This window comes from Bufo bufo, chromosome 3 (genome assembly GCF_905171765.1).
Source record: "Bufo bufo chromosome 3, aBufBuf1.1, whole genome shotgun sequence".
NCBI classification, from domain to species: Eukaryota; Metazoa; Chordata; class Amphibia; order Anura; family Bufonidae; genus Bufo; species Bufo bufo.
In genome coordinates this window covers 185,177,039-185,192,057 of record NC_053391.1, presented here as the reverse complement: position 1 = coordinate 185,192,057, position 15,019 = coordinate 185,177,039, and the positions used below count along the sequence as shown (strand labels likewise).

The following is a 15,019-nucleotide window of genomic DNA, read 5'->3' as shown; positions in this document are numbered from 1 at the left end:
TTTATGGCGTTTCCTATATGGTAAAACTGACCAGTTAATTTCATTCTCCAGGTCAATACAATTATGATAATACCACATAAGTATAGTTTTTCTTGAGTTTTTATACTGTACGACATTTTGATAACTTTACTTAATTTTTTTTGTGGGAGAAGCGACCCAAAAAATGGCAAATTGGTCATTCTGACTTTCTCCGTACGGAATATTTTTTTTAAATATTTTAATAATACGGGCGTTTTTGCATGCGGTGATGTCTATGATTAGTGTTGAGCGAAGCAAGCTTCAGATGCTTAAGCCGAAGTCGCTTAGTTTAAAGTGGTTTTAAAGTAGAAAACTACTTTAAAACTTAAAACCGAACTCTGCTTCAGTTCTGAAGTACTAGTCGGAACCGAAGCAGAGTTCGGTTTCAAGCTTTAAAGTGGTTTTCCACTTAAAAAATCAACTACTGAAGTTATTCAATGAAGTCACGCGTGACTTTGCAAATAACTAACTTCGGCTCATCGGAGCCCATACATTCTAATACTGTACACGGATCTCCATACAGTATTATTCCAAAGTTTTGAACGACGTGACTTTGGATGAAGCATCCAAATGCTCTCTTTGCTCAACACTACCTATGATGTGTATTTTTATTTTTTAGGTTTTTTTCATTTTGGGGAAGGGGGGGGGTAATTTTAATTTTTGTATTTCACATTTATTTCAATTTTTTTAAACTTTCACTTTTTTTTAATAGTTCCTACAAGAAATCAGATTGCTTCTCTCATACATTCCAATGTATTAGCATTGCAGTGTAAGACAAACACACTGTATTTATCACAGACAGAGGCTCCATGGGAACTAATGTGAGGCAGCTTCAGAGTTCATTCCGGAGGACTGAAGCTGCCGCACAATGCATCCAGCTCCCCCGATCTCCGCCGGGGGGAGACAGAGCACACACAGAAGAGTGTGCTTCCAGGTTTTAGCGCATGCAGATGCCGTTGTCATGCACATGGCATCTGAAGGGTTAAATGTCCGTGATCAGCATTATTGCCAGTCGCCTGCTGTATGAAACATCAAGCACCCGGTGGCTATGGCGCCTGCTGTGCTCCCGAGCTGGTGCCACCTTTAAAGTCCCGGTCAGTGAAGGCGTTAAGGCCCCTTTCACACGGGCGAGTATTCCGCGAGGGTGCAATGCGTGAGTTGAATGCATTGCCCCCGCACTGAATCCTGACCCATTCATTTATATGGGGCTGTGCACACGAGCGGTGATTTTCATGCATCACTTGTGCGTTGCGTGAAAATCGCAGCATGCTCCTCTTTGTGCATTTTTCATGTAACGCAGGCCCCATAGAAATGAATGGGGTTGCGTGAAAATCGCAAGCATCCGCAAGCAAGTGCGGATGCGGTGCGATTTTCACGCATGGTTGCTAGGTGACGATCAGGATGGGGACCCGATCATTATTATTTCCCCTTATAACATGGTTATAAGGTAAAATAGCATTCTGAATACAAAATGCATAGTAAGATAGGGCTAGAGGGGTTAAAAAAAAAGTAAAAAAAATTAACTCACCTTAATCCACTTGTTCGCGCAGCCGGCATCTCTTCTGTCTTTATCTGTGAGCAATAGGACCTTTGATGACGTCACTACACTCATCACATGATCCATCACCATAGTGATGGATCATGTGATGAACGCAGTGACGTCATCAAAGGTCCTATTGCTCACAGATGAAGACAGAAGAGATCCGGACTGCGCGAACAAGTGGATTAAGGTGAGTTATAACCAACCATGTTATAAGGGGAAATAATACAATCTACACTACAACTAACCCAAACCTGAACTTCTGTGAAGAAGTTCGGGTCTGGGTACCACTGTCAGTTTTTTTTATCACGCGTGTGCAAAACACATTGCACCCACGCAATAAAAACTGAACATCGGAACGCAATCGCAGTCAAAACTGACTGCAATTGCGTACCTACTCGCGCGGGTTTGCCGCAATGCACCGGGACGCATCCGGATCTAATCCGGACACGCTCGTCTGCAAGGGGCCTAAGAGTTCACACAACCGATTTTGAAAAACACGTTGACATTTTTTCCCAGCGCAATAACAAAAAACACCTTTTTCATGCGTTTGACGCGTCTTTTGTAACCTGCGAGTTAGGGTGGGCGATATGGCCTAAAATCTATATTGCGATATAATTTTAAGCATGTGCGATATGCGATATATATTGCGATATATTGTTTTCTATATTGAAGGGGGGGTGTTTAAACTTTTTTTTTTTTTTACTTTTTATTTAATAACTATTAGCCTCCTTAAGGGCTAGAACCCTTGTCATATTCACGCTAATAGAGCTCTATTAGGGTGAATAGGACTTTACACTCTCCCTGCAGCCCTGTGCACACAACAGCAGGGAGCTGACCATGGCAGTCAGCCTCTGATCTGCCCCCCCCCCCAGCCTCTGATCCGCCCCCCCCAGCCTCTGATCCGCCCCCCCCAGCCTCTGATCCGCCCCCCCCAGCCTCTGATCCGCCCCCCCAGCCTCTGATCCGCCCCCCCAGCCTCTGATCCGCCCCCCCCAGCCTCTGATCCGCCCCCCCCAGCCTCTGATCCGCCCCCCCCCAGCCTCTGATCCGCCCCCCCCCAGCCTCTGATCCGCCCCCCCCCCCAGCCTCTGATCCGCCCCCCCCCAGCCTCTGATCCGCCCCCCCCCCCCCCCAGCCTCTGATCCGCCCCCTCTGGTAACTCAAACCCACGCACGCACCCCCCCCCCCCCCAGTATTAATCATTGGTGGCAGTGGCCACAGGGTCACCCCCCCCCCATCATTGGTGGCAGTGGGCAGTTCCGATCGGAGTTCCAGCAGTGTAATGCTGGGGCTCCGATCGGTTACCATGGCAGCCAGGACGCTACTGAAGTCCTGGCTGCGATGGTATGTTAGTGAGCAGCATTATACTCACGTGCGCCGTGGCCGCCGGTCGCTCCTTCTTCTCATAGGTCTGTGCGACGCATTGCTAATGCTATAAGCATTAGCAATCCGCCGCACAGCCAGAAGAAGGAGCGACCGGCGGCCACGGCGCACGTGAGTATAATGCTGCTCACTACATACCATCGCAGCCAGGACTACAGTAGCGTCCTGGCTGCCATGGTAACCGATCGGAGCCCCAGCATTACACTGCTGGGACTCCGATCGGAACTGCCCACTGCCACCAATGACGGGGGGGGACCCTGTGGGATATGGCTGGCACATTCATTGGTGGCGCAGTGGCCACAGTCCCTCCCCTCCACCTCTGTCCTCATTGGTGTTCAGCAGCAGCCTCCCTCCTTCTCCCTCCACTGTGCCGGCCGGCTCAAAAGAAAATGGTGCGCGCAGAGAGCGCGATCATATCGCGGTCCAGCGATATAGCGAAAATCCATATCGTGGCCCAAATTTATATCGCATATCGCCTATACCGCCCACCCCTACTGCGAGTGTTTCGCTCCAATACCCCATTTCAAAACAGCCTCCTGTTTATTTCAGTAAAAAAGATGTGGGGAAAAAAGAAGCTGCATGCATCATCTTGGGGCACAATCAGCACGGAATCTGTCACTGTAATGAAGAGGAAGCAAGAAAAAAACTAAAAACTGCTCAATGTGCACTCCCCCCCCCATATTGTGTTTTTTTTTTTGCGCAGATATGCTTCAAAAATCTCAAGACCTAGCCCTAAAGATGGAAAAAGTTCTGAAGTGTGTAGCCTTTTTATAACAACTGTACGTGAAAAAAAGGTTTTTGATCTAGACAGTATGGTGACATCATAGGTTACATATGGGTCATCACTAGGCACAGAAAAATTAGAGGATTCATTCTGAGGGTGATTAATTGAAAAACTCCTCCCCTCTGCTCGGGTGCCAGCTCTAGCCAACAGCTTGCTATGACACGGGCATCAGCTACCTAGTGCTGCCAGTGGAAAAACAATCTGCATTTACACTGCTGATGAGCAAACAGTTATTGGGGAGGGACTGTTCACCTCCATTGATGAGCATTCAATTATCAGGAAGGAAGAGTTACATTTACATACAGTGATCTCCTCCACTGTAGGGTGACGAGCCATGGCTACTGCCATCCTCATACAGATTCATTGTTTCTGGGCAGCAGGTCACTGTTCACACAGCACGATCTGCTGCCCAGAAACGAGAATTTAATTTGCTGCATGAAAGATTATTTCATTCAAGCGTTTTGCCTGTTCGTCGGGTGATTGGCAACGCATTTACGGTAATGGTTGTACCTGATAATTGGGTCGTGTAAACCCACCTTTCGAAAAAGTGTAAAACAATCACACATTGTCTCCTGTTGGAATACTGCCGAATGACTTAGGCCAGCTTTATTCTCAGCCTCCTCTTGGGAGTTACTATATGTATTGTTGTGCTTTTTAAGTGTTTTAGCCATGCTATTTGTCTAATAAAGACTGGGAAGGAGTTTATTGGTTTGCGCCCCTTTTTGTTTACCCACCAGTGTTGTTCTTTGTCCTGTACATGCTATAGTTGGAGGGTTTGCGCACGTAACATTTTTCGTAGCGGTGCCCACCCATCTCATGATATTACACACATTCAAAGGGGAGACAGCTTGTAGGTGTAAGCCGCTAGATTGGCACAAGATTTAAACGAGTTGGCCAGGAACACTCTTATGCCTCTGACATCTGGCATGGAGACAACTGCACGCTGGGTGGGCCAGGTGCCGAGGCAGCCATCCGACCACCAGTTAGTATAATAGTACATAAGTTTCATCACACAGAACTGGACCCGTGCACGATGCTGGCTAGCTTGCCTTGAGAACTGTTGAGGCCAGTGTGCAGTTGGGTGTCTTCACGCTCAATGTCAGAGGGTGGGAAGTGCATGCTTGGGCATCCCCTTGAATACTGATATTACTAGACACAGCAACAAAACTGTATCTATACAGTAATCTATCTTCCAGGCCACCCACTCCTACACAGCCATTTTGGTCATGTGAATACTGAGTTTCCCAGACACAGAATGACAATCAGCTTGTAGGCCATTTGTAAGAGTCATACAATACAGCAGAAGAGATTACACGTATTTACCCTGAATGACTCTACTGTTCTGTTAATAGCAATGTGTCTGGGAAGCATGACATCACCCTCTCCAGAAACTAAGCTCCATGCATTGCCTCGGTGAGGACAGACTCATCAAGGAAAATTTCATTGGATTTTCACTTTCATTACACTGTAATAATTAGTAATCTCTGTACACCATGGTAACTCAGGGTAGCAGGGAACACAAGATCTGAGTGTCGTCTCCACGTATGGATGATGACAGTAATATAACAGAGAGCCATATGGAGCACTTTTACCAATGTTCTGCACACAGGGTATGAAATGATATCATCACGTAGTTCCACAGTTTCCATGGCAAATGCTACTATACTCAAGATCGTGGAAGGATCCGCCCCTTGCTGAGTTATGGGGGAATACATCACCCAAAGAAGTTGTACAGCTCTTTGCAACCTCACTACAGAGGTGATCTGGGTGTGCTAAGACCTAGCAGCTCACAGACACTCCCGATTCCTTGCGATCACATTACCGCTGGGACCGGAGCAAGAAGCAGCATTGGCGCTTGCTAATTTTTATATGCAATGCTTGTTGAGTGCTGTGTATAGAGCAATGAGAATGCAGGGACGGTGAAACATTGCATGTGCCTTCTTTAAAGGGGGGGGGGGGGGGGGGCAGCGAAGGTTCGCCGATCTAGCAGCTACGATCTCTGAATGGAGCGCTGGTGCCTTCTCAGCTGATCGGCAAGAGTCATGGGTGTCAGACCCCCACCAATCAGATACCGATGACCTATCCAGAGGAAAGGTCATCAGTATCGAAATCCCAGAAAACCCTTTCAATGAAACAACCCCTTCAATCTGCCTACACAAATCATGTTCAGTAATTCTCCCAAAAGCCCAATATAATTTCCTCCCAAAACTGCGTCACAAATCTAAATGTCAAGCAACAGCTCACAGTAGGAGACACAAGTTATCTGGGAGCCATAGATCTGAATATCACAGGACAAATACAATCTGAAGCTTCACCATGGAGCATCCTGTATATAGCCAAGTGCTGGGAGAAATCTGCCAGGCAGTAATATTCACAACAGGAACTGATTTGTTACAATGTGCATGAGTGACCCGCTTATATGTTAGGAGCGTACATCATACCATACGCAGTCACAAAATATACAAGAATATAAAACCATTTAAAACCAATTAAAAGTTGCCCTGTCGTCATACTTCCAGACAAGCCATGGTGCCTGAAAGCTTGGGAATCCTTTGGAATTTTCTATTTTACTGCTTAAATTTGACCTAAAACTTATCATACTTTCATGTAAATCCTAAAAGTAGATAGGGATTACCAAACCAAAAAAAAAAAAAAAGTTATACTTGGTCATGCAATCATTGAGGAAAAAGATTAGTTATCACACGTCTGTGAGTGGTAAAAGTATGTGAACCTTTAAGATAAGCAGATAATTTGAGGTGAAATTAGAGTCAGGTATTTTTAATTGAATGACAATCAGGTGTGGTTGGGTGACCAGTCTAATTTAAAGAACAGGAATCTATCAAAAGTCTAATCTTCACAGCACTTTTGTGGAACAGTATAATGGCACGGACAAATGAGAGTTCTGAGGACCTCAGAAAAATGGTTGTTGATGCTCATCAGGCAGGAAAAAGCTATAAAACCATCTCTAAAGAGTTTGGACTCCACCAATCCATAGTAACATAGATTGCACACAAATGGGGGAAATTCAACACCATCATTACTCTACCCAGGAGAGATCAACCAACAAACATCACACCAAAAGCATAGTCCACAAGGTGACAAAAGAACTCAAGGTAACCTCTAGAAATGGTCTCTCTCATATCAACTAATGTTAATGTGTCTATCAGGATGTCAATGAACAACAATGGTGTGCATGGCAGGATTGTAAGAAAAAAGCTGATGCTCTCAAAAAAGAACATTGCTGCCCATTTGCAGTTTGCTAAGATCACCTGGACAAGCCAGTAGGTTATTGGCCCAGATTAACCATAGTATACGCCCAAAAATGTGTCTAAAAAAGTGGTTCAAATAGGAACAATTTGGTGCATCTAGGGTTTCTAGGGGTGCACCGAAATGAAAATTCTGGTCCGAAACCGAAACCGAAAATTCAGGATGCCCTTGACCGAAAACCGAAACCGAAACCGAAACTGCCTTTTTGCCCAAATACTTTTAAAATACTTTTTTTTTAATGATTTTATTAATAATTCTTTTTCATGAATGAAATTCATCTGTGGGTGGCGCTGTTATGGAGAGGGGGATCTGTGGGTGGCGCTGTTATGGAGAGGGGGATCTGTGGGTGGCTCTGTTATGGAGAGGGGGATCTGTGGGTGGCGCTGTTATGGAGAGGGGGATCTGTGGGTGGCGCCGTTATGGAGAGGGGGATCTGTGGGTGGCGCCGTTATGGAGAGGGGGATCTGTGGGTGGCGCCGTTATGGAGAGGGGGATCTGTGGGTGGCGCCGTTATGGAGAGGGGGATCTGTGGGTGGCGCCGTTATGGAGAGGGGGATCTGTGGGTGGCGCCGTTATGGAGAGGGGGATCTGTGGGTGGCGCTGTTATGGAGAGGGGGATCTGTGGGTGGCGCTGTTATGGAGAGGGGGATCTGTGGGTGGCGCTGTTATGGAGAGGGGGATCTGTGGGTGGCGCTGTTATGGAGAGGGGGATCTGTGGGTGGCGCTGTTATGGAGAGGGGGATCTGTGGGTGGCGCTGTTATGGAGAGGGGGATCTGTGGGTGGCGCTGTTATGGAGAGGGGGATCTGTGGGTGGCGCTGTTATGGAGAGGGGGATCTGTGCACTGTTATGGGCATAACAGTGCACAGATCCCTTTCCCCATAACAGTGCACAGATCCCTTTCCCCATAACAGTGCACAGATCCCCCCTCCCCATAGCAGTGCACAGATCCCCCCTCCCCATAGCAGTGCACAGATCCCCCCCTCCCCATAGCAGTGCACAGATCCCCCCTCCCCATAGCAGTTCCATAGACCGATCCCCCCTACCCATAACAGCCCCGGCCCTGCTGCTCACAGCATCTTTATTTTACCTTACAATCGTGAGGCTCCAGTAACTAACAACTCTGCAGGCAGAGCGGAGGGCGGCGTAACGTCACTTACTCACGTGACGCACCTGCTCCGCCCACTTTATGAATGAAGGAGGCGGAGCAGGCGCGTCACGTGAGTAAGTGACGTTACGCCGGCCTCCGCTCTGCCTGCAGAGTTGTTAGTTACTGGAGCCTCACGATTGTAAGGTAAAATAAAGATGCAGTGACAAAGTAAACCGCCCGCCCGCAGATGGTGGGTGACAAATCCCACACCCCATATTTTCGGCCGATATGTAACAATATCGGCCGAAGTGGATTAGGTGCATTTTCGGCCGATATTTTCGGCTGCCGAAATTTCGGTGCACCCCTAAGGGTTTCTAAACTTTTTTCCATCATGCTCAATAAGGGGTGGGTTTAGTGGAAAGTTGGTGGGGATTAATGGGAAAAGGTGGGACCTAAGATTTTGTGCCAAAATGGTGGTGCATTTCTGGAGTAAGAATTTGTCTCAAAGTAAGCCAACCAATGGTTGGAAAAGAGTTAGTGGAAAGTGTCTATATCCGTGCACCAGATAGCCTGAGCTATGGTGATAAATCTGGGGCCTAGGCAGCCTGTATAAGATTATGCCATCTTTCGATTAGTAAATCTGGGTCAATGTTTTGTGGACTGATGAGGCCTAGACAAACCTTTTTGGTTTAACCTTTTCCTGAGGTGGCGATTTTCCATTGTTGTGTTTTCGTTTTATACTCCCTGCGTTCCCAGAGCCATAACTTTTTATTTTCCTGTCCACATGGTTGTATGAGGACTTGTTTCGTTCTGGGACAAGTTGTACCTTTTAATGCCATCATTTAATATTGCTTAGCATATAAGTGGGAAACTGGAAAAAAATAATCCAAATGGGGTGAAATTGGAAAAATTGTAATCTAATGATTGCATGTTGGGGTCCACTTGGAGACCTAAAAAAAAAGTTTTAAAAAATATATAAAAATTCTAAACATCCCTCTTTCCCCAAAATAAAAAAAAAAAACATTATGGGCATTGCAGTGTTTGAAAACACTGTGATATCCAAATATAAAAAAAGTTATACCATACGGTGTAATGGAAAAAGAAAATCAAAGTGGTCGATTCACAGTTTATTTTCATCACTTCACCGCTCCCAACAAATTGAAGAAAAAGTGTTCAAAAAGGCATACACAACCCAAAATGGTATCAATAAAAACTACAGATAGCATACTGAACGTCATAAAAACAAAACCCATAAACCTGTAGAGGAAGTAAGTTTTTTCCATTACCCTATACATAGAACGCAATAGTACAATTCGGTGGGTGCTGCCACTTGCTGGCCTTAATTGTAATATACAAGTAATAAGCCTAGAAGACTAGTGTAGGCTCTGGCTCATTACTTTCATGGAACGTCTACGTGCCCGTGAAAGGCGTTCCTGCTCGGCAAGCGCGTGCTTCTGGATTTTAGGCTTCTCAGGTGCTATGGTCATATTTGACCACAGCATCTGAGTGGTTAAATATCCCTGATCAGCATTACCGCCGATCACGGTCATTAGCCTCGGTTGTTATGGAGAGTTTAAGAAACTAAATCACTGCATTCCAGCATAAAAAACTTAGTGGTGGTGGTATCATGGTTTGCGGCAGTTTCGCTGCATCTGGGCCAGGACAGCTTGTCATAATTGATAAAACAATGAATTCTGATTTATACCAGCAAATTCTAAAGGAAAATGTCAGGATATCGATTCATGAGCTGAATCTCAAGAGAACCTGGGTCATGCACCAAGAAAACAACCCTAAGCACACAATTATCAAACAATGGTTAAAAAAGAATAAAGTTTAGAGAAGTTGTGCAATAATTTTATTTATTTATTTTTTTTGCACCCCCACCCCACACTTGGTGAGACTTGTAAGGGCTGTTTCACACGAGCGGATGCCGTGCGTGACATCCGCTCCGTGAATGAGAGCCAAGACCCGATGCAGACTGCAGAGGCACGGAGCATTAACATGACTGATAATGCTCCGTGCCTCTCTGTGATCTCTTTACTCCGAAATCACAGTGAGATAAAGTTGTCACTGTGGCTTCTGCAGTCTGCATCGGGTCTTGGCTCTCATTCACAGAGCGGATGTCACGCACGGCATCCGCTCGTGTGAAACAGCCCTAAAGGGGAAGATTACTTACCTGCTTCCTGCCACTGGATGCTTCTCTCATAGGCCTGCGATGCTCCACTGGGCTCCCTCGATGTAAATATTCAGTTTGAAATTGCAGCAGCCAATCACCGGCCGTGGTGGTGACCGAATCCCCTTGCGTCACATGACCATTTGTCATGAAGTAAGGGGAGAGGATGACAGCAATGTCAAACCGGATGTTTACAGTGAGGGAGCCCAGGGGAGCATTGCAGGCCCGGAGAAGGAGCTGGGAGTCAGGTAAGTAATCTTCCCTTTACAGGTCCAGTCAAGTGAGTGGGTTTTGATGGGCAAAAGATTTTTTTAAAAATTTTTTTTTACATCCATCTAAAAAAAGTTCCGCCCCATTTTGAATGTTCCAGCTTCCCACTACGTTGTGTGCAATATTAAGTGGTGCCATTACGGGACTCTTGTCCCACAAAAAACAAGCCCTCATGTGGCTATGTGAACGGAAAAATAAAGTTAAGACTCTGAGAAGGCAGGGAGTGAAAAACATAAGCATAAAAATGGAAATATGTCAGGAAGGGGTTAAAATATGTTCATAACACAAAAACTTGATTAAGGGCTCTTTCACACTTGCGTTCTTTTCTTCCGGCATAGAGTTCCGTCGTCGGGCCTCTATGCCGGAAGAATCCTGATCAGGATTATCCCCATGCATTCTGAATGGAGAGAAATCCGTTCAGGATGCATCAGGATGCCTTCAGTTCCGGAACGGAACGTTTTTTGGCCGGAGAAAATACCGCAGCATGCTGCGCTTTTTGCTCCGGCCAAAAATCCGGAACACTTGCCGCAAGGTCGGATCCGGAATTAATGCCCATTGAAAGGCATTAATCCGGATCCGGCCTTAAGCTAAACGTCGTTTCGGCGCATTGCCGGATCCGACGTTTAGCTTTTTCTGAATGGTTACCATGGCTGCCAAGACGCTAAAGTCCTGTTTGCCATGGTAAAGTGTAGTGGGGAGCGGGGGAGCAGTATACTTACCGTCCGTGCGGCTCCCGGGGCGCTCCAGAGTGACGTCAGGGCGCCCCACGCGCATGGATGACGTGATCGCATGGACACGTCATCCATGCGCATGGGGCGCTCTGATGTCATTCTGGAGCGCCCCGGGAGCCGCACGGACTGTAAGTATACTGCTCCCCCGCTCCCCACTACTACTATGGCAGCCAGGACTTTAATAGCGTCCTGGGTGCCATAGTAACACTGAACGCATTTTGAAGACGGATCAGTCTTCAAATGCTTTCAGTTCACTTGCGGGTTTTCCGGATCCGGGGTGTAATTCCGGAAAAATGGAGTACACGACGGATCCGGACAACGCAAGTGTGAAAGAGCCCTTAGGGTACTTTCACAGTGTTTTTCTGAACTGATCAGTTTCATCCTAATGCATTCTGAATGGAGAGCAATCCGTTCAGGATGCATCAGGATTGTCTTCAGTTCAGTCTTTTTGACTGATCAGGCAAAAGAGAAAAACGTAGCATGCTACGGTTTTATCTCCGGCCAAAAATAAAACCCCCAAAAAAACAAAACGGAAGACTTGCCTGAATGCCGGATCCGACATTTTTTTTTTCCATAGGAATGTATTAGTGCTGGATCCGGCATTCAAAATACCGGAATGCCGGATCCGTACTTCCGGTCTGTGCATGTACAGATCAAAATAAATGCCGGATCCGTTTTGCCGGATGACACCGGAAAGACGGATCCAGCATTTCAATGCATTTTTTTGACTGATCAGGCATTTTTAAGACTGATCAGGAACCTGATCAGTCTTACTAATGCCATCAGTTGGCAAACGTTTTCCCGGATCCCGCATGCAGTTCCGGCAACGGAACTGCCTTCCGGATCACTCTGCCGCAAGTGTGAAAGTACCCTTAAGCAATGGGCCATTTTTTATGACAAATTTCTTTTAAGTACACAGCCTTTTTAGGTGTCTGTCAGATGCTCTTAAATGGGCAGTGCCTGCCGCTGCCTCTCCGGCAGGCTGCTCCGTCATAGAACAGCTTGCCAGAGTTCTCTGGATTGCTGGATACTGCCGCCTGCCCCCCAGACACCAATTACTATAATGGTTTCCTGCAGAGATCCGGCAAATATGGCGGAAATCGGCCGGGCAAAAAACACTGCACGCAGCGTTTTGTCTAGCTAATTCTCCGCTAGAATAGCCAGACGCAGGTGTGAAACAAGAGAAGCAATAAATGCATCAAGACATTGCAGCCATCAGTGAATGTACACGTTACTCCTAGAGGCTCTGCTCTCACTGCAAAGGACGCAGCCTCTGCACTGTGATCGACAGGGCCAGGCAATAAAAACTATGATCACGCCTGGCCCTATCTTGTCCTGAATTGAAAATGGAGAGGGTGAGGAAACTGCTGGGATAGTTGCGCCTCTGTGTGTAATGGCAACGCCCCCGTTGCTCCTAGAGGTTCATTTGCAAATATCAAAACTTCATTTTTCTCAGCAATGAGGACACATACGAACATGGGACTAACACAGATGTCTTCACCTGCCAAGTGCACATGTAACAGGTCAGCCAGTTTCATAGGTACAAATCTGCTGACAGATGCCCTTTAAACCAGTAAAAACAATAATGCCTACTTCAGAATAGGCTCCATTAAAACAGCAGATTTTTCGCCACCTCGAGAGGCTTTGCCACCACCATGCATATTTCTTGCTCTTCAAATGCATTTAATCGAGATTCAGAACATGGCTCTGCTACGGCACATAAACCACCAGTGTAGAATGGCACAACCACTGACCAACAGAGCCAACCTACAAACATCCAGAAGCTGAGCTAGTCCACAAAACAGTGATTACCTTTAAACTTGACTCATAATCCGTGTTCACTTTGAACATAAGTCCAAGTCGCAAATGAATTTCCTTGGCGCGACAAAAGCCGGGATCGACGTAAAGCACTTCCTGAAATGCTCTAATTGCCCTAAAAGAATGAAAAATTGAGATTATTGCGAGATTGATAAATCTCAGCACGGAGTTTACAACCTAACATTCCCACCGAGCAGTGTTCACAAAGTCCAGCTTATGCTAACCTTCTGCTATGGCAGCAAAAACACTAATCAGCATGTCGGCAAATGGACTGACAGCGCACAGTGCGGAAATGGCGAGATGGGACTAAGCGCCAGCCCAGGTGGCCAGGCTTACAGAAACAACCGAGCGGACCGCACTCCGCTGTTTCCATAGCTCCCATTGTGGAGCTTGTTCTGCTGCGCTGCTTGCTTAGCTCCTATTCATTACAACGGGAGTAACAGGAGCCTGATCGGTGGTTTCCGTAAGCTCAGCCACCTGTCCCCTCTCTAGACATGTCTGGTTTAGTAACTACTAACATCCCCCTTGTAATAACCATTCTGGAGCATCTATTCTAATGACTAGGTTGTTCCATTCCTTTATTATTCCTTTTATAAATGAATTGCTAGTAGTTTGCACTGAGGGTCCGAATGGGTGTTACCAGTTGGGGGTGTACGCTGCAGAATGACACTATCCAATCAGTGCTGCTGTTGCCAGATTCTGCAAGGACCCCCCCCCCCCCCCCCCAACTGGTAGCACCCATCTGGACCTTCCTCCAAAAGGGTTATTACATGGGGAAGACACGCAGCTGCTGGAAGACAAGAGGTGACCGCTCCACTTGAAGCAGAATACAGACAGAATACCTACCAGTGAAATGCATTGTAATGGAAATAGACCAATCCAAGGCCATAAAGAAAGGCAGCATTCTGAAAAACAAGATTTATGTTAGGCGGTAATGCATATAACCAGCTATAAACCAGCAATGAAAAAAACATTAGAAGGGAATGTACCACATAGATAATTATTTTTTTTTTTACTAATCAAACAATTGATGCATGTTCTTTTTTTCTAATTTGTCTCTATTTGGCAGATTTATATTGTATTTTCTGTATATGGCCAGAGTGTTGTGAGCGTTCTCTGGGACCACCTCGTGTTCTGACCTGTGGAGGAGGCAGTCTGATAAATGGAGATAGAGGCATTTTTCTGTAATTAGATATATTACAAAGTGCTTTATAGAAAGCTGTTTAGGAACAGCTCACGCTTCCGTCAGGATTCTACAAAATGAAATCATATTTGATTTAAAAAAAAATAAAAAAAAAGATCAGCATGCTGAGCTACTCTTCATGAGCGTAGGATGGTTCAAGCACCCTGTATGTATTTTGCGCTTCGCAAATTGATGATCTGCTAAATATGGACACTATCCGTTTTACATCTGCAATTTATATGGACCCATTTATTTCAATAGGTCCGTGCCCCACATTTTGCAAACAAGTAGAAGACATGTTCTATCTTTTTGCAGGACGGGCATACTGATGTAGAAAGCACATGGGTCAGCCGTGTGCTTCCTGCATCTGTAAGTCCATAATGCAAAGAGAAAATATGTCTGCAAAATGCAAAACACAGACCCAGTGACGTCAACGGGTCCGCAAAAAAATAAAAAATGCAGACCTCAAAATGGACATAGTCGTGTGTATGAGACTGACTTAAAAAAATGTACATTTTAACAGAAGTTAAAGGGGTTGTCCGGGTTCAGAGCTCCCCTTTGCTTATTTAGCGTGTATAGTGGAGCATTTCTTGCTCCGATGCTCCCCCTCGCGTTGCATCGCACAGGACAAGGGCTTTTTCCTTACTACATGAGTATGCTAGGTGGAGACTTCTGCCTCGCAGTGTTCCTGGTGACGTCACAGGCACAAATGGGCGGTCTTATATTGCTGACCTAGGCTGTTTCAGAGTCTAGGGCAGCG

The 15,019-nt window shown here is 46.1% G+C and overlaps 1 protein-coding gene across 8 annotated transcripts in view; it reads right to left on the bottom strand.

Annotated features, from left to right (window-relative positions):
* The window catches only part of KDM6A (lysine demethylase 6A), a 120,987-nt gene that overhangs the window by 56,907 nt on the left and 49,061 nt on the right, over positions 1 to 15,019 (bottom strand). For all 8 annotated transcript variants that reach the window (XM_040423813.1, XM_040423814.1, XM_040423817.1 and 5 more), the window contains exons 5-6: positions 13,923 to 13,981; positions 13,071 to 13,191 (exon numbers count right to left, since the gene is read on the bottom strand). In XM_040423813.1, coding sequence (XP_040279747.1) covers positions 13,071 to 13,191; positions 13,923 to 13,981 — 180 coding nt within the window. The remainder of the gene's footprint in view (positions 1 to 13,070; positions 13,192 to 13,922; positions 13,982 to 15,019) is intronic.